Here is an 18,596-nt window from a genome sequence, read left to right on the forward strand (position 1 = left end):
ACAACAACAACAAATACAATAGAGTTATGTCACAATAGAATTATGACCTAGGTTACTTATAATCTTCATTTTTGAGACAAGGAAACTGAGGCCCATAGTCACATTCTCCTAAGGTCACACTGTGATTTCAGGTGGAGCTGCTGCTGCTGCTGCCAAGTCGCTTCAGTCGTGTCCCACTCTGTGCGACCCCATAGACGGCAGCCCACCAGACTCCGCTGTCAATGGGACTCTCCAGGCAAGAACACTGGAGTGGGTTGCCATTTCCTTCTCCAATGCATGAAAGGGAAAAGTGAAAGTGAAGTCGCTCAGTCGTGTCAGACTTTTAGCGACCCCATGGGCTGCAGCCCACCAGGCTCCTCTGTCCATGGGATTTTCCAGGCAGGAGTACTGGAGTGGGGTGCCATTGCCTTCTCCGTCAGGTGGAGCTAGGGGAGTCTTATCAGAGCCAGGATCTGGACCGCTTCACTGGAAGCCACTCCTGAGCATCATGGCAGAGAAGGCAAACCTAGTATCAGTGCTCCCAAAGGAGCTCTCAGTAGTGTGACCGAGACAGCTTGAGGCAGAACAAAGGGCCTTGACACTGAAGAAGAAGGAAGAAGCATGTGGAGAAGCTTAAATGGGGCCATTCATCCAAGTATGTGTCAACCATGGCACACCTCTGACCAAGCCCTTAGGGTTAGGGGTGAGAACTTCACAGTTCTGCAATGGCCCCATCGCCTTCCACAGTCTTTCTGGACCCCAGGACACCTGGGTCCTTCAGGACAAGTGACTTGGAGCCTCACAATTTCAGCAGCAACAATTCCAGGTCACCCTAAGGCTATTTCTGCTCAGGACACCCAGAGGGCACAGAGGTGGGGAGAGGTGGTGGTTCTGGCTTTGGCCAAAGGAGTCATCACAGTTCTTTACTTAACGTGGCCTTTAAATGATCTCAGTAAAGAAGAGGCTAAACACTTAACTGCAGCTGAGCGTATCTTATTGATTGGAGGAGAAGGTTCTGGCCTGTTTGCCTGGGGCTGAGCAGGAGCCAGGCCAAGCCGGTCCCAGGGGGTGGCTGCCAGGGTGTGAAGTACTTAGGAGAGTTTCTCTGAGCTCTGAGACGGGCTGGCACTGTCCCAAAGTGGCTTCACAGCTTAAGGGGCTGAGTTTTGGAACTCATAGACCCCTTTAAGACAGTGGGATGAGGTGAAAAGAGGAGAAAGCAGGAGGTGTGGGTTTTGCTCCCAGCTGTACCCAAACATGAGCAATCTACTTCATGCCTCTGAGCCTTGATTCCTGCATCTGTCCAGCGATGATCAAGGTTCCAAGTTCACAGGGTTTGTGGAGCTTCTGTGAGTCAAATGTGTAAATGTGCTTTGTAAATTATAAGCTTTCACATAAATAGAAGGCGGTTTATTCTTTGTTATTTTTATTACCATAAGAGAAATCGTGTTGTTCTGCTTGAAACTTGTCCATGGCTCCTCTTTGCACTTGGGATGGAGCCCGTGCTCCTCGTCGGGGGCCCCTGGACCCTGCATGGTCGGCCCTGCCTGGCCCCCACCTGCTGCCTCAGTCTCCTTGTGTAGAACTCCCCACCTCCCCTGTGTGCCAGTCCTGATGGCCCTTTCACTGCTCCTAGACAGGCCAAGCCCCTTCCTACCTCAGGGCCTCCGTCCTGTCTGTTCCCTCTGCCTGGTACGCTCTGCCCCACGTGTGTGGCATGCCTGGATTCTTTACCTTCAGGTCTTAGCTTAAATGTTACCTCCTCAGGGAGGCCTTTCTGACCACTCTCCCTCAACCCTGAACTGCACTATCTCTATTCTCTCCCTGGAAACAGCCAGAAGTTGCAATATTTTTATATATTCACTTAAGTGTTATGGTCTTCCCCTGGAAGGATGCTGGCTCTGTGAACATAAGGACCTTGTCTGTTTTGTTCACTCGCAGAGCATATCATAGTACCTGACACATAGCAGGCACCTAAAGAACTGTCAGATGAATGAATGAATGACTGGGTGAATGATTAGCAGGGGAGCCTGATTGTTTCCCAAATGACCCCTCTTCCTTATACCTGCTTGTCTTCGTCTTTCAGATATGGAGACATGGTGCCCAAGACGATTGCAGGAAAGATCTTCGGTTCCATCTGCTCACTGAGCGGTGTCCTCGTCATTGCCCTGCCGGTCCCTGTGATCGTTTCCAACTTCAGCCGGATTTACCACCAGAATCAGAGAGCGGATAAACGCAGGGCACAGAAGGTAAGCCTCAGACCCGGAAGCGGGTAGGCCACACCGAGAGGGTGCCCTTGGCCTTTTCCCTTTGCCACACAGAGCTCCTGGGAGAGTCCCTGCACAGACGGCCTCTGGCTTTGGAAGGTAAGCACCCCTAGGTGCCTTCGCACCTACCAGCGTCCTGCACGCCACCCACAGTCAGCTGCGCAAGGCCGCAAACTCTCAGCTGCCCACAAGCCAGTGGTCTCCTTGTGGGCATTCTGTGCAGTTTCCTGGGGCCCTGGCCGCCCCTCCTAGACCACAGCTACCAACGCTGGGCAGTGCCTGGGCTCCCCTCCACAGCCAAGAGCTCGCTGGGGAGCATAGTCGCTTCTCAGTGCCCTGTGATGGCCTATGCCAAGCAGAGGGACAGAAATAAATTGCTAAAAAGAAGCATGAATACTCTGAAAGGAGAACATTCTGAGGCCATTGAGTTCACGGACAAATTGCACAGCGGGCTTTAGTCACCTCAGGGTAGCGTAGGATAGGGCATAGCACTGCCCTTGACAGTCGGGAGACTGAGCGTGGGTCCTGGAAAGGTTTCCAGTCATGTCCAGTGAGCACGCCTTAGGGAGGCTGGGCAGGATCAACAGGATGAGGAAAGATCCCTGAAGGTTTTGGTGCCCAGAGAGAAGCCTCCTTTCCTGAGCGGCCTCCACCTCACCCTCTGAGCCAGTTCACCTGCATTTTTTGAACATCTGGCTGGTGAAGGTTCTTGGACCCAGGGAGCAGTTTTTCCTTTCTCTTCTGATCTAGGCTGAAATACTCCCCCTTCAGCAGCATCTCAACCTCCGAGGGCAGGGGTGGGGTGGGGTGGGGTGGGGTGGGGGTGTGGGTACCATCAAAGCCTTTCTGGGTACAATGGAGTGGGGGGACCTGAAATTGTCGCTTATGTCCTTATTGTATTCTTTCTTCATTTATTCATTCCACACATGTTACTGAGCACCTACTCTGTGCCAGGCCCTGTGTGTGCAGCTGGGTTACTTCCTCACCATGTGAGCCTCTCTCCTGGCCTTGCTTTTGCAGAGATAACCCCCCAGTGGCAGGGCTTCCTTGACATATCAGAGGGATCCAGAATTTCAGAACACATCTGTGTGTGCTGACTGAAACGAAGTCTCAAAGTTCATGAAAGTTAGCTCTGAAATGTGTAATGATTTGCATGTAACAATACTTAGTGGGGGTTTCCCTGGTGTCTCACTGGTCAAGAATCTACATGTAATGCAGGAGACCCAGGTTTGACCTCTGGGTCGGGAAGATCCACTGGAGAAGCAGATGACGATCCAGGCAACCCACTCCAGTATTCTTGCCTGGGAAATCCCATGGACAGAGGGGTCTGGCAGGCTATAGTCCATGAGATAGCAAGTGTAAGACACAACTTAGCGACTAAACCACCACCATACTTAATAATATATATCACATAGTTATATAATAAATCCCGCTGGTCCCCACTTACAACATCTCCCCTTTTGTGTGCCCCTGTGGTCACCTCCTTGCCCTACGGTCTCACTCTGCCTGTGCAGTGACATACTTTGACTTATCCTGACTGGGGTCTGTGATGTTGTCAGCCTGCCTTGGGTTGATCTGCAGTCCTCTCTATCCCCTCCAGCACCAGTTTCTACCTCTTCACCCAAGGTCAGGGCTTCCCCACCCCCATCCCCTGCGAGCCAGCCCCAAAATAGAAGTCTTATCTGTTTCCCCATTCAAGTCAGCTGGCAAGTGTGAACAATATCTACATTTATTATGCTGTCCTTAAAAAGGGGGCAGGAAGAAACTGGGATCTCCTTTCCAAATCAGGGAGCCTAAAGCCCTGAAGGGCCAGGGGTCCTATAGCAATGGCAACCCCATCCCTCACTGCCCACCTCATCCACCAGGGCTGACACAGGGTTTTTGAAGAGCAGAAAGTTTCCTGGAATCCTCAGCTCTCACACCAGCCCACAGCAGCCCCACTCAAGCAGGGCTTCAGCCGCCCCTGCACTCCCTTCCCTTCTGTACTCATGCCCTTACCTGCTTCTTAGAGTATCATGTGTGCTGTCATTTTGCCCTCTGCAAAGAATGCTGTGGGGGCCATTTCTCCACACAACTTTACAGAGTTCATCCCATGTGATTAAGATACACAAGGAATCAGCTTGGGCGTCTTCTTCCTTCTAGCCCCTCAGGATGAGAGTCCCTCCCTCTTCTTCCTTCCTCCTGCTCCCTCTTTGCTCTCCCTCTAAGAGGGAGTAAATAAAAGTAAATATTCATAGTATTTTCATGTTGCCTGGATACTGTCCCTCCTCATGGTCCACTCAGCTCTGTCTCTTTCACCTTGGGCTTCTTGTGAGAAGGGGAAAAAGACAACACAAGAACACTGCTTGCTTCCAGCCCCAGGTCTATCACAGTAGTGAGGCAAGGCAGGCAGGTCAGGGGACTCAGTAGGGAGTGGAGAGATGGGCCAGGAAGGAGGTCAGGATTGCTGATAACAGGTCTCAGCTCAGACCACATACTCAGGAGTCATGAGGGTAAGCACTAGCCCATGTGCCTCAGATGGAAAAGAAAGGACCAAAAAGTTGTCATCCTTTCCCATCATGACTGATTTGCTTGGGATTAGGGCTTCCCTCGGAGAAGGCGATGGCACCCCACTCCAGTACTCTTGCCTGGCAAATCCCATGGACGGAGGAGCCTGATAGGCTGCAGTCCATGGGGTCGCAAAGAGTCGGACACGACTGAGCGACTTCACTTTCACTTTTCACTTTCATGCATTAGAGAAGGAAATGGCAACCCACTCCAGTGTTCTTGCCTGGAGAATCCCAGGGACGGGGGAGCCTGTTGGGCTGCTGTCTATGGGGTCACGCAGAGTCGGACACACTGAAGTGACTTAGCAGCAGCAGCAGCAGCAGCAGCAGGGCTTCCTTTGTAGCTCAGTCGGTAAAGAATCTGCCTGCAGTGCAGCAGACCCAGGTTCAATCCTTGGGTTGGGAAGATCCCCTGGAGAAGGAAATGGCAACCCACTCCAGTATCCCTGGCCTGGAAAATCTCATGTACAGCGGAGCCTGGTGGGCTGCAGTTCATGGGGTCACAAAGAGTCAGGCACGACTGAGTGATTAACACTTACTTATTGCTGAAATGACTCCATGACTCTTTGCTACAGAGACTGGCTCCTCTAAGCCAGGTGAGCCGATCAACTGAGGAGGCAGTGGACAGAGAGGGGAACATCTGAGTGGGGATTTTTATTGAAGTAATTATAGATGCACATGTAGCTAGAAAATTGTCTTATCCATTGCGTGGGCATTGACATAGCTACAACCCACCAAGCCTATTCAGACTTTCCCAGTTTTGCTTGCACCCACGCGTGCCTCTGTGTGATGTTTTATACGGTTTTATCACCTGTGCGAGATCACACATCCCCCACCTCAGTCAAGATGCCACACAGTTTCAACACCATAAGGATCCCTTCCACTGTATCTCTTACAACCACTCCCCCCAACACCCCTCCACCCTGTCTCTAAACCCTGGCAGCCATTTATCTGTCCTCCCTTTATAAAATGTTTTCATTTTTTAAATGGCATATCAATGGGCTTATATAGCAGGTAACCTTTGGAGACTGGCTTTTCCCATTTTGTTGTAATTTCCTCGAGATTCACCCAAGTCAGGTGAATCAGTAGTCTGTTCCTTTTCCTTGCTGAGTAGTATTCCCTGGTATGGGTTCATCCCAGTTATGATTAACAATTTGCATGCTGAGGGACATTGAGTTATTATAAGTAAAGCTGCTGTTAACAGCCACTTGCAGGTTTGTGTGGGAATAAAACTTTTCTCTGAGATAAATGTTTAAGAGTGCAATTGCCCATGGTCTCTTTCGGCTTTTCCAGTCCTCTCTCTTTCTCCTTCTTCTGCCTCTCCCAGGGCAGAGATGTCGATACTCACGCTCCAGGGACACCGGGCAGCCAGACAGCTAGGAAGTGTTTCATTGTGAAAGGCTTCTAGGGGCCCACAGAATTCTTGAGCTTATTAGCCTGTACCAGGAACTGTCCCCAGGGTGGCAGGATCCTCCATCCTGACCTTTCCTCCAAACCTGGAATCTCCACAGCTGTTGAAAATGCAAGTTTGGGGCTTTGTTCATCAGGTTAAAATTTGCCTGAATGGAGCTGAAATGTAGGGAAGAAGAGGGATGTTATGGAAACAGCAATGGCCTGAAGGTTGGAAGATCTGAGCTGAAGTCTTGCCCTGAAAAAGTCCCTTCCCCTCACCCCTCACATCCTCCATTTCCTTGTCTTTTTTTTTTTTTCCCCATTTCTTTGTCTTTAAAACAGCCTAGATGATCTCCACATTCTTTTAACTCTCACACTGTACTTCTGGCCATAGAAGAGAGGGAGGCTGACCAGCCCACACAAGGACTGAGTCCATCACAGCGGCTTTTTCAATGTGGATTTCTGGCCAACTGTGTAGGATCATCTTCCTGGGCCATCACAAGCCTCACTTGAGCAAATACTCAGTGCAAGGCTCTGTGCTAGGTGCTTAAGATAAAAATATGCATAAATCACAGACTCTGGCCCTCAGGAGCTCAAAGTCAAGCCAAAAGTCCTCACCAAATTACATGTGCTGGGTAGGGTTCTGTAAATACATTGCAGACCTCTTTATCCTGTGTGGGAAATGATTAAACGATATAGTGCATTTGATATGACAATCTGTTGCTTTAATAGAGCCCAGGGTAAGATAAGATTAAAAGAAGTGCCACAGAGGAGAGCAGGAGAATCTTTCATCTCAAGAAAGTAATGAAGACAGAGCCCAGATACAAGAAAGGTCTGGCTCTAAGTGGTGCAATCAAATTATATAAGGCTATAATGAGCTTGACACAATTGGATTTCCATACGCGGCTCTCAACACCCAGCACTCACCCAAAACAATAACAGCACATCCTCCAATGATGGAGGACTTGCGAGAATGCAGACATGGAACCGAGGGGAGAGGTGGAGCTGCATCCCTGGGAGAACTGTCCTGCAGCTTGAATGTATGTTCTTTGCTCAGAGAGAAGAGGAATGAGGGGCTTGCTTAGTGCCCTTTCTCTCCCAGCTTCCTCTTCTCATTCTCGATCTAGAGGAGAGTTCTTTCTTAGATTTGCAGGCAGATCTTCCAGGCTCAAGTGCTGACCTCTTCCCCATATTTAGAAACCAGAGAAGGTCGTTGACTTGTCCCTGCAAGCACATACTGGCCACAAGGGGGCTTCCCAGAACACAATAGGTATCATGTGTTCTCTGTGCTTCTGTTGAGAGCCAGAAGCCAAGTCCCTGGCCTCCTTTTAGTGGATGAGCCAGGCCAGCAGGACACTTGAGAGGACACTTGCCCACCCTGGGGAGAAGGTGACAACAAATGAAAATCACCACAGTCTTTCAAGGGCACCTCTGTTCAGAGTCTATGCTGAAGTTAAGTGTGGATTTTCCCCGAGGCAGGAGGAAGGACCCCTCCGGCCTAGAAGAGGGCTGTTAGTCCACGTGGGCTCCTCAGCTTCCTGGAGCTGGGTCTAGATCCACAAGAGCCCAAACGTGAAGCTGCATGTTTTTAAACCAGCAGGAAGCCCTCTACCCGTCCCTTCTCCCTCCCGAAGCCTCTTTCCTTTTAGGCCTCACTCTGTGATTGTGCTGCTGTCATGGCGACACCGATTATGTTTATTGGGGAGGAGAAGAGAAGCCAGCCTATGCGGCATGTCCCGCCTCTCCCACGGCCTCTGCGAGCAGGAGAGAGGAGCATGCATGGCTGAGGTCCCATGCAGTCTTCCTGTGGGATACTGCTACAGGCCTCCCAGGATGGAGCTGGGGAGACTTCCGGTGCCATAGCTAAGGCTGGGGCTTCCCTGGCGGCTCAGACAGGAAAGAATCTGTCTGCAGTGGGGGAGACCCAGGTTTGATTCCTGGGTCAGGAAGATCTTTTGGAGAAGGGAATGGCTACCCACTACAGTATTCTTGCCTGGAGAATTCTGGGGACAGAGGAGCCCAGCAGGCTACAGTCCATGGGGTCGCAAAGAGTCATACACGACTGAGCAACTAACATAGCTCAAGCCAGGGCGGTGTATGGAAATATGTTCCATCTTCCCCTCTCTCACCCACATTGGGCCCCTGGTCACACATACACGCATCTACATTTGTTCCCATAGACATGCACAACAAAACAGGCCTATAGAGACAGACATGAAATTGTAAATTCATCTATTGATTTACAACTTGCTAGGCACTGGAGAAGGAAATGGAAACCCACTCCAGTATTCTTGCCTGGAGAATCCCAGGGATGGGGGAGCCTGGTGGGCTGCCGTCTCTGGGGTCGCACAGAGTCGGACACCTGAAGCGACTTAGCAGCAGCAGCTGCAGCAGGCACTGGAGAGATATCAGTGAACAAAACAAAAACTGCTACCTTTGAGGACTTTGTTTTTTTATTTATTGGGGTATAGTTGCTTTACAGCATTGTAACTAGTTTCTGCTGTAGAGTGAAGTGAATCACCCAATTGTATATACATTTCCTCTCCCTTCTGAATGCCCCTCCCATCTAGGTCACCACATTGCATTGAGTAGAGCTCTCCGCTCTATACCATAGGATCTTGTGTCCATGCATGCTAAGTCGCTTCGGTCATGTCTGACTCTTTGCGACCCTATGGACTGTAGCCCACCAGGCTCCTCTGTCCATGGGATTCTCCAGGCGAGAATACCAGAATGGGTTGCCATACCCTCCTCCAGGGGCTCTCCCCGACCCAGGGATAGAACCCTCTATGTTGCCTGTATTGGAAGGTGGGTTCTTTCCTAATAGCACCATCTGGGAAGCCCCCACAGGCTCTTACTAGTTATCCATTCCAGGCACAGCGGTGTGCACATGTCACTCCTAAATCTCCCAATTCATCCCACCCCCTTGTTCCTTTGCTTGAGGTCCATACGTTTGTTCTCTCTGTCTGTGTCTTTATTTCTGCTTTGCAAATAGGTTTATCTGTACCATTTTTCTAGATTCCACATGTATTAGCCAGACCTTGAGGAGCTTTACATTCTGGTGGGGGAGAGAGACAGTAACAAGATAACTATATACAACATATACTACCTTAGTAATGAATGCTAAGGAAAAAATAGAAAGACGGGGAGGAGTTGAGGGCCACATGTACACACTTCCTGATTTTCTCCTAATTAACTGGTATTTGGGCACCTGCTGAATACAAGCAGAAGCACTGGACCCTAGGAGAGAATCAGGGAGCTCTAACATGTGCTCCTTGCAGGAGCCTGCAGTCTGGAGATGAGAAATACCCTGATGCAATACTGAGTGGATAAAGGTCATGAAATTTGGGGGAAGGAGGGAGGACTTTGATGAGTAATAGTCGCTCTCACTCTTTTATCATTTCTGTCAATCACAGAAGGCCCGCCTTGCCAGGATCCGTGTGGCCAAAACTGGCAGCTCCAACGCCTACCTGCACAGCAAGCGCAACGGACTTCTCAACGAAGCACTGGAGCTGATGGTAGGTGCCCAGAGGACCTGGGGCCAGGAGGTGGAAGGGAGGATGAACTTGGTTTCTCTCCTGGGGGCACCAGCACTTCTGCCCCAAAGCCCCAAACTTTCCTCCGGTAGCAGCCCTCTCCACATACCTCTTCCATAGGGTTATCATTATATCCCTAAGCCAGCTTTAGCTTAGGTCCTCCTAGCCAAAGGCTAACTTGTTCTAGAGTGACCCTAAAATTTGGTTCCTCCAGATTTTTCTGGTCCGTACTCCCTTCTGTGGACAAATGAAGGAGATGGAGAGAAGGAGAGCCACCCACTTTACATTCAGTGTCTCTTCTTTTCTTCCTAGGGCACCCCAGAAGAGGAGCACGTGGGCAAGACAACCTCACTCATCGAGAGCCAGCACCATCACCTGCTGCACTGCCTGGAAAAAACCACTGTGAGTCCCAGCCCAGTGCCACCTCCTTTCTCATCCCTGACCCCTGACCCTTCTCTACGGTCAGAACTTACTGAGTGTGAACTCTATGCCCACATCCTCACCCTGGGCCAAGCTTCAGAAGTCAAAGTCTGTCCCCTTAGATCAAAAGAGTAGAAGTGAGGTCTCTGTCAACCCTCAGAAGGAAGACCCTTCTGACTCAGGAGCTCTGCCCTGCAGTGGCACAGAGGAGGCCATTCCCCTGGACTTTCCACACAACCCCTCTATCTCCATCCCCATGCCCATTTCTTAGTTACTGAGGCCTAAGGCCTGTGTCTACCAGTTTCTCAGTTCTGATGGGCATCACTCTTCAAAAGTAGGGCTGAATTTATAATAGATTGCTACAGGACAGCAGAGAAGAACGTCAACTTCTGTCCCAACCCTGGGGCTACATGGATGGAATTTGTGGGTCCCTCTGCTCCCTCCACTCCACTTGAAACAGGAGACAGTGAATGAAAGAGGCAGTGCCTATATTGCTCTAGCCAGGGATTTTACCAGTACCACCCCATCACAGTACCACCCTGCGATTCTCAGGGAATTCAAATTCTGAAAGGCTTATTGTTAAAATAGAGTTATGGCTTAGGGTGCCCCAGCTGGAATGTGGAATGATGCTTGTGCCTCACCAACAGGCTGAAAAGAAGGGCAGTGGGGCCAACCCTGGACCCTTGGCAAAAAGTGTTAGAAATAGTGGGGAGGGAGGAGAAGTCAGGCTGGACAACCAAAGAGGGACAAAGGGAAACTTTGCTGTTTCTTTCTAGGATCTCCCTCCCCAAAAAGCCCAAAGTCAGGGCTCAGCACACTAAGGAGGGAACTTTCTAATTCTCAATATTCCATATCCTGGCCTCCCAGATGTGGGAGGAACAGATATTAGATGACTCTTAGATGAGACAAAGGGAGACACTGGATGGCAGTTGAACCCAGTGAGGACTTCCAAGGTGGGAAGGGACTTTGAAAACCCTAGTTTCCAGGATTTATCAAATATTTCATAGAGTCAAGAACTGTATATGCATATCTAGAATTTTTCTCAAAGATTCAGAGCTTGCCAAAGAAATAGGCCTGGACCCAACTGCCCTTTCCAAGTTGCATGTGCTGGGTGGAATGTGTAAGTTGAAAAGATATGGGTGAAATTTAATATTGGGTTTGAGGGGATGGAATGTTGGCATTGAAGAAATGAGATCTTGGAATTGAGGGATGGAATGCTGGCATTGAAGGGGTGGAATGCCAAATTTGGGGGAAAGAATGTCGGATTGGGGGTGGGGGGATATTGGGATTAAAAGATGGAATGCTGGGTTTTAGGGGAGGAATGTTGGACTCCAGGGGTGGAATGCTGGGACAAGGAGGAAGAATGCGGGGAGCAAGGGTGGAATGCTGGGATTGAGAGACTGAATGTCAGAACTGAGCTTGGGAATGCTGGAATGTACAATCAATGGTGTTTTTATCTTCTGTTGGCATGTTGTCCTGTAGGGGTTGTCCTATCTTGTGGATGATCCCCTGTTATCTGTACGAACCTCCACCATCAAGGTATAACTTTTTAAAACTTTGATTGATGTTTCTCTCTCTGATTCCTCTGGGTCTGTGGAGTCTCCTCTTTCTACCCCCTGGTCTGGTTCTCTGCATGCGCTGTTGATTCTTCTGGGGCTTATCCCACCTCTGCTGTCACACCCAGTACCAGCTCAGGCTTCCAGTTTTCTTGTGCCTTTCTGATTCCCTTTTTGGACCTCCCCAGGGGTTGGAGGGGTGGTGGGACATGGAACCAGTGTTGGTATCCTGTGAGTGTCCATGTGCCACGTCTGTCTATGCCCCCACCCCCAACTCCACGGGAACTCCTGGTATCGAATGCCGGGGCTGGTCTCTCTCTGAACTCTGTTCTCATGCTGTTTCTCTTTAGACTTTCTCCTTACTCTGGCAGCTTTGGCCAGACTGTTCATGCCATAGATGTTTAGTCACCTTGGCCAAACAACCATATTATAGTCATCCTGGGTTGTGGTCCACCCTATCCTGGGATGGCCTCCGTTGGGAGTCTGTTAGCATCCCCTCCCCGTGCTGACACTTGACCTAGGGAATCCTGTGCCTTTAGGTGTATTAAAGAGCCATACTCCATAACCAGCTTCCCTGGCAGCTCATTCAGTAAAGAGTCTGCCTTCAACGTAGGAGATCCAGGTTCGAACCCTGGGTTGGAAAGATCCTCTGGAGAAGGGAATGGCAACCCACTTCAGTATTCTCGCCTGGAGAATCCCATGGACGTGGCAGGCTACAGTCCATGGGGTCACAAAGAGTCGGACACAACTAAGCGACTTTCACTTCAACCCATAACCAGGTGGGAAAAAATCAATCATCAAAAGAAACGATAACTCTGACATTGTGACCCCATTGGCCTTCAAGAGCAAAGCTCTCCCAATTCTGTGAATAATTCAATGCCTTTAAAATCTTGTCTCATGCTTACCCAGGATTCATAAGGATCTCACCCAGTAAAGCCAGAAAAAGACAACCTAGCACACCCACTACTCATAGTCAGGGACTCCTTGCCTGCTGCCACTTGGGGGGAATCCTGTCAAAGCCTACAAAGTCCAGCAAGTCTTTGCTTCAGCTCTGAGGATGCCACGAAATCCCTCCACATCCCTCTATATCCCTTCAGCCAAAGCCATAGATGAAGTACAGGAAACATTGTGATTTCATGACTGCAGTCTCCGCCCTTCAGTCTGATGACCAGGGCTGCCCATGGGAATCTCTTCCTTCCTTCGATGCCTATGGGACACCCCCAGGTCCGGAATGCTTCTTGGTGCTCCAGGCAGCTGGGCACCCTCCTCTCAAGGCCCAGAACAGAGCCAGGCAGAGTGCTGGAGCTCATCCCGCTCCCGCCCCCACTTCCTATCTCTGTCTCTTACCTGTTCTCCCTCTGCTTCCCACAGAACCACGAGTTCATAGATGAGCAGATGTTTGAGCAGAACTGCATGGAGAGTTCAATGCAGAACTACCCGTCCACACGGAGTCCTTCGTTGTCCAGCCACCCAGGCCTCACGACCACCTGCTGCTCCCGTCGTAGTAAGAAAACCACACACCTGCCCAATTCCAACTTGCCGGCCACCCGCCTGCGCAGCATGCAAGAGCTCAGCACGATCCACATCCAGGGCAGTGAGCAGCCCTCCCTCACTACCAGGTGGGTGGCTCCCATCCATCGCTCCCTGAGGCTTTTAGGCGCTCCCTGGGCTTCCCTGTGGCTCAGCTGATAAAGAATCTGCCTGCAATGCGGGAGACCTGGGTTTGATCCCTGGGTTGGGAAGATCCCCTGGAGAAGGAAAAGGCTACACACTCCAGTATTCTGGCCTGGAGAAATCCATGAACTGTATTGTCCGTGGGGTCACAAGGAGTCGGACACGACTGAGTGACTTTCACTTTCACTCTCAGAGAGTGATGCCATCTCCACGTTAGGAGAACCCTGGGGTCTTTGGCCCTCCCTCCCCAATATCTAATGCAAGGGCCTCCCCCACCTTCCTTCTCATACTTGCAAGTTAGCCCAAAAGCCCCTCCTATGCTTAGGATACTATGGCAATGTTTAGGCCCAGTGGACAGGGGTTGGGGGGTAGGGGGTGAGGAGCGGGGGGCGGGGGGCGGGGTTAGATATGAGAAACAAGTAACAACAAAAATCCAAAAATGACCTCCCTGCTGCAGAGAATGGACTGTTTTCTCAAGAAAGCAATTTTCACAATGGTATTAGACATGGCTTATCCCAGGCTGATTTTGCATCACAAAGTGACTCTGCTTATATTTAGGCCACTTCCCACTACCTCCAATGAACTGCAAGGAAGTCAGGGGAAGTAAAATCAAGTGATACAAATGATAGGAAAATAGTACACTGGAGGGGAAAATGTATACGCTGAATTCCAAAGCCCAATATGCATGACTTTTGCAATTTGGGGTAGTTGAGGAATAATCATCAGAATGTATAATTACAGGCCAAATACCAAAAGCAGAGATGGAGGGACACCCAAACCACCTCCTAGTTACTATAAGCTAGACATGTAGAGGGTCACAGAAGCTTTGGGACACTAGCAAGATGAACCATCATCAACTCACTCTTTTTTTTATCCCAGTCGTTCCAGCCTTAATTTGAAAGCAGATGACGGACTGAGACCAAACTGCAAAACATCCCAGATCACCACAGCCATCATCAGCATCCCCACTCCCCCAGCACTAACCCCAGAAGGCGAAAGTCGGCCACCCCCTGCCAGCCCGGGCCCCAACACGAACATTCCTTCCATAGCCAGCAATGTTGTCAAGGTCTCTGCCTTGTAAAACCACTGGACAGAGGGCCAGTGCAGGTAGTGGGAGTGAAGGGGGCTGGCATGTTGGTGGGTGGCCACTGGGACCACTCCCTCCCCCTTCCCCACTATTCCTGCCCACACCGTTGCACCCCTAGCGCTGAAACTTGTGCCTGGAAGAGAAGGAGGCAGCGAAGGGGCACGTGAGGTTCCCTGCTGCTGGCGTGGACGCAGCCCTGAGCCACTGCATCTCGCTGGGGCCAGAGGAAGGGAGAACGGGTGGGGGTAGGGGTGGGATGTGGGGGTACAGGCTGGGAGCCAGGACAGGGCCCGGAGGGGGGAGCCTCAGACCAAATAACAGATGATTCTGGAGACCCCAGTGAGGAAAATACACGACCAAGAGCAGCACAGAGGCCGAGTTGTCACATGCAAAACAGGAAGAAAATATAACACTGTGTATTTAAGCACCTTTTTCAAGGCTCTTAATGGATAATATTTATTCATGGGAAAAGGTGGAAAACAAAAACACCAACGGAGTTTTGTGAAATGTTTTTCTCCATGGACCCAATACCTTTGAACCAAAACAATGCATTTTGTGAGGGTTATTGTTTTTGTTTTTTTCTCTCTCTCCTTTTATAGCAAAAGCTTTTAGGCTAAGAGGTCAGTTACTGCTGAGTTCTCTCTTCGTTCCCCCAGGTAGATGAGGTCAAATGAGTCTGGGCCCCACTGCCCAGCTGACCTGCACAGAGCTGCCAAGTGGCCACACAGCAACACTCACCCTCTGTCTGTCCCCGTCTGCTTTGTCTCTGTGCCTCTCTGCTTCCCACCCTGGGTGTTTTTCTCTGTGTCTAGCCATCTGTCTCGACGTGGACCCCGGTGATCCTGAGACATGTTAAAGAAGGCCTTCTCCACTGCCAAGAACCTACAGACTCATGCCCGGGAGTTCTATTTATGCGAACGCAGTGGTGGAAGAGAACAGAACAGAGCAAAACTGGGCATTTAGGGATGAGGGACATCTATCTTAAAGAGCAGAGTGCTTCCCTTGTGGTTGGAACCACTGGTGTTTGAAGTTTGCATTTCTGGGGAAGAAAGGGAATGACCAGATTTATCACATTGGGATCTTGAAAAAGGAAACAGCCAGCACTGGAGAGGCACAGGAAATTTCGGCGTGTGCCAGTGGAGAGAGAACAGAAGAACCCAGGGCTCCCGGCGGCAGCTGGCCCCTGTGGCACCTTGCTTTGCACGCTTCTTTCAGGACCCACCATAAAGCCCATCCAGAGCTCTGCCAAAAGGCTTCATGAGCAGTTAACCGCTGAGAAGGCAGTGGTATGGGGACCAAGCTCTGACTTATCTCATACCTGAGGCAACTCCCACAGAGGCTGCAGAAAGTTAACCCTGTGTGCCTCATGAAGGATTCTCCAGAGTGAAAGCAAGTAAGAGATCATAGATGATACTTACCAGGTCTGAATGATGCCTTGGGGTCTGAAGAGTCTTTAGGCCAGCTGTCCCTGAAGATAACTGAAATGGGGGAGAAGCCTGATCACCTCTCTGGAAGTGAGGAAGTAATTATTTCCAGAGAACCCAGACACATTTCTGTGCAAGTGGTTGGTAGCCATGTGGGGCTAGGAACACTATTTCTGGAATCCAGTCAGTTTTCACTGCTTTTAGTAGAGCAGGTGGGCCTTGGGGTTAGTGACAAAGCCCTTACCACCCTTCCCAAACCCTAGCTAGCCTATTACAGTCTCTCTAGCCTGGATTCTGAGATACAGGAGTTCCTCAAGAACTCTTTATCCATTCAGCAACTTAGTGATTAGCTGTTTAATCATGGGCCAAGAATTTTTCTGCCCACCAGAGGCATCCAGATGAGTTTCACTAGCCCGGAACCTAAAAATTACCTTCACTGGCTTCCCTATGACCCCAGCTCTATTGACCCTGCAGAAGGAGAAAGTCAAAGGGTTGTGAGGTGGCACCTAGCCAGAAGGTGAGCAGAAGGGCAGAGGAGAGGGAGCCTTCTACTTCACGCTGTCCTCACTGGTCACTGACTGGGTCCTTTCTCTGGGTCTGACCTCAAGGATTTCCCCCTAACCTGAGAATGGGGGTGGTTCTGGCCCTCTGAGCTCATGGCAGAAGTAGGCAGAAAGGCTTTACAACTACAGAGGAATTTGTGTGTATACACAAACACACAACAACCTAAACACACTCGGGAATAAGTTCTTCAACCCATTTGTGTCATACATATGTCTCATTAGGGAAGGCAGAGGACTGGGCTGGACTCTATTTAAATGGAAAGCCAAGGACTAGAAAAGGAACTTTTCTCTTGAAAGAATGGATAATGGAGCAAAGTTAGGAAGGCCTAAAGTTTCTAATATGTATCATGAGAACTGAATGGGGTAAAGGGTAAAGAGGTAAATAGGAGCATGGTTACATATACATACGAATGAACTGTGTTTAAGAACAGATCATCACAGGGTTAGAATAATGACTGCTCCAACCTGGGACCTGTTTGGTAGTGTACTGAGGGAGGGTTTAGTGGTTCCCATAAAAATTAATGAAGAAATTTTAAAAATCATGTCCCAAATAATTTCCTGTTGCTTTTTGACCCTAATGAACTAAATGTTTTGTATTCCTTAGACTTCATTTTCAAATCTCACATTATACCAGGTCCTTAACGACCACTGGGGCTTCCCTGGTGGCTCAGACGGTAAGGCATCTGCCTGCAGTGCGGGAGACCCGGGTTCAATCCCTGGGTCAGGAAGATCCCCTGGAGAAGGAAACGGCAACCCACTCCAGTACTCTTGTCTGGAAAATTCCATGGACGGAGGAGCCTGGTAGGCTACAGTCCATGGGGTCACAAAGATGTGGACACGACTGAGCAACTTCACTTCACAGCTGATAAAAAGCTTGGGTTGTCTTGGTGGGGTGGATTTGCTCCTGGAAGGATTTCACCTGGATTTCAAATGACCATTAGACTAACCCCTTCAGCTCCATCCTTCAATGTAGCCTTAGCCAAAGATGAGAAATCCACTTCACTCAAGAAAATGGCTTGTCTACACTACGGAATACAGCCAGAAGGGCCAATACCACTAAAGGGTATTTGTAAGTAAACAAAAAGGCCAAAAGTGCCACATCAGTTTAACGTCTAACTCAATGGCCAGTGACAGAAGAAATGGGATATTATCAGGGTTTCCAGGGGACAGTGGCTTTCTGGGGAAATGCCTTGAGCTTTCATAGTTCTTTCATGAACCACTTCAGCATAATAGAAGATTCACAAAACTACCCATTCAATCCTACTCAACATTAGGGAGGGTTAAAAACAAACCAACAGGCTACATTCAAATGAATGGAAACTTAGAAAACACGGAATTAAGAGTATATCAAACTAGAAGAGATTAGAGACTATCTATCTAAGTCATTTTACAGTATAGGCTGATGCCCAGACAAATTAAGTGACCTGCTCAAGGTCATGAGGTCATTTAATGACAGGGCTGGGATCAGAACCCAAATCCCTTGAATATTAGTCTAATGCTTTTTCCATTACACACATTGCCTCTCAGCAACAGTGCTCAGAGAAGACTCATCAGAGATTACTTGCTATAACTAGAGACATAGTCATGTGTGAATGCCAGTTATTACTTGGACACAACCCCTTTGAAACTACCTGACTGTACCAGTATAAACCATACCTTGGAAACCACCATCCACTAGATAGAATCAGCTAAGGACTATCAATTCTGTCAAAAGCAGGTGAGTAAGTGTACAGTCAGATTTTTTCAGTCCAATGCTGTCTTTCCAAAGCCCTTAATGAAGAGAGGGCTAGGACAAATCCTTTCCACAACCTCTGGTGGTAGTACGTCAAGAACTAAATCTTTAATTCACAGAGGGGAAAACAGAAAGAAGCTGAGTGACATTCAGATTCACATGGCAAGTTAGTGGCAGAACTAAGACTGCAATCCAGAGCTTAGACATCTTGCCCTGGGATTTTCCCCTTGACATTACATTGTATTACTCTGAGGCTTGCTTATATGTTTAATACTTGGATTTTCAGAACCATCCTGAGCCAGGACCTCCAGAAGCACACACTGCACTATTCCTCCTTCATCCCCTCTTTTCATTACCAGTGTCAAGCTCAAGACTAATTGCATAGAATCCTGTTCAAGAGGATAAAAAGTCAGCAAGTAGAAA

At 49.3% G+C, this 18,596-nt stretch overlaps 1 protein-coding gene across 2 annotated transcripts in view; it reads left to right on the plus strand.

Annotated features, from left to right (window-relative positions):
• KCND3 (potassium voltage-gated channel subfamily D member 3) overlaps positions 1–14,448 on the plus strand; it is a 214,903-nt gene extending 200,455 nt beyond the window's left edge. Inside the window, exons 2-7 of one of the 2 annotated variants that reach the window (XM_068963745.1) lie at positions 2,066–2,228; positions 9,598–9,699; positions 10,030–10,119; positions 11,620–11,676; positions 13,065–13,312; positions 14,247–14,448. In XM_068963745.1, coding sequence (XP_068819846.1) covers positions 2,066–2,228; positions 9,598–9,699; positions 10,030–10,119; positions 11,620–11,676; positions 13,065–13,312; positions 14,247–14,448 — 862 coding nt within the window. The remainder of the gene's footprint in view (positions 1–2,065; positions 2,229–9,597; positions 9,700–10,029; positions 10,120–11,619; positions 11,677–13,064; positions 13,313–14,246) is intronic. The other variant, XM_068963746.1, reaches the window with a different exon arrangement.
• The last annotated feature ends 4,148 nt before the right edge of the window (positions 14,449–18,596 follow it).

The sequence above is a fragment of the Capricornis sumatraensis genome, chromosome 2 (assembly GCF_032405125.1).
Source record: "Capricornis sumatraensis isolate serow.1 chromosome 2, serow.2, whole genome shotgun sequence".
Taxonomy (NCBI): domain Eukaryota; kingdom Metazoa; phylum Chordata; class Mammalia; order Artiodactyla; family Bovidae; genus Capricornis; species Capricornis sumatraensis.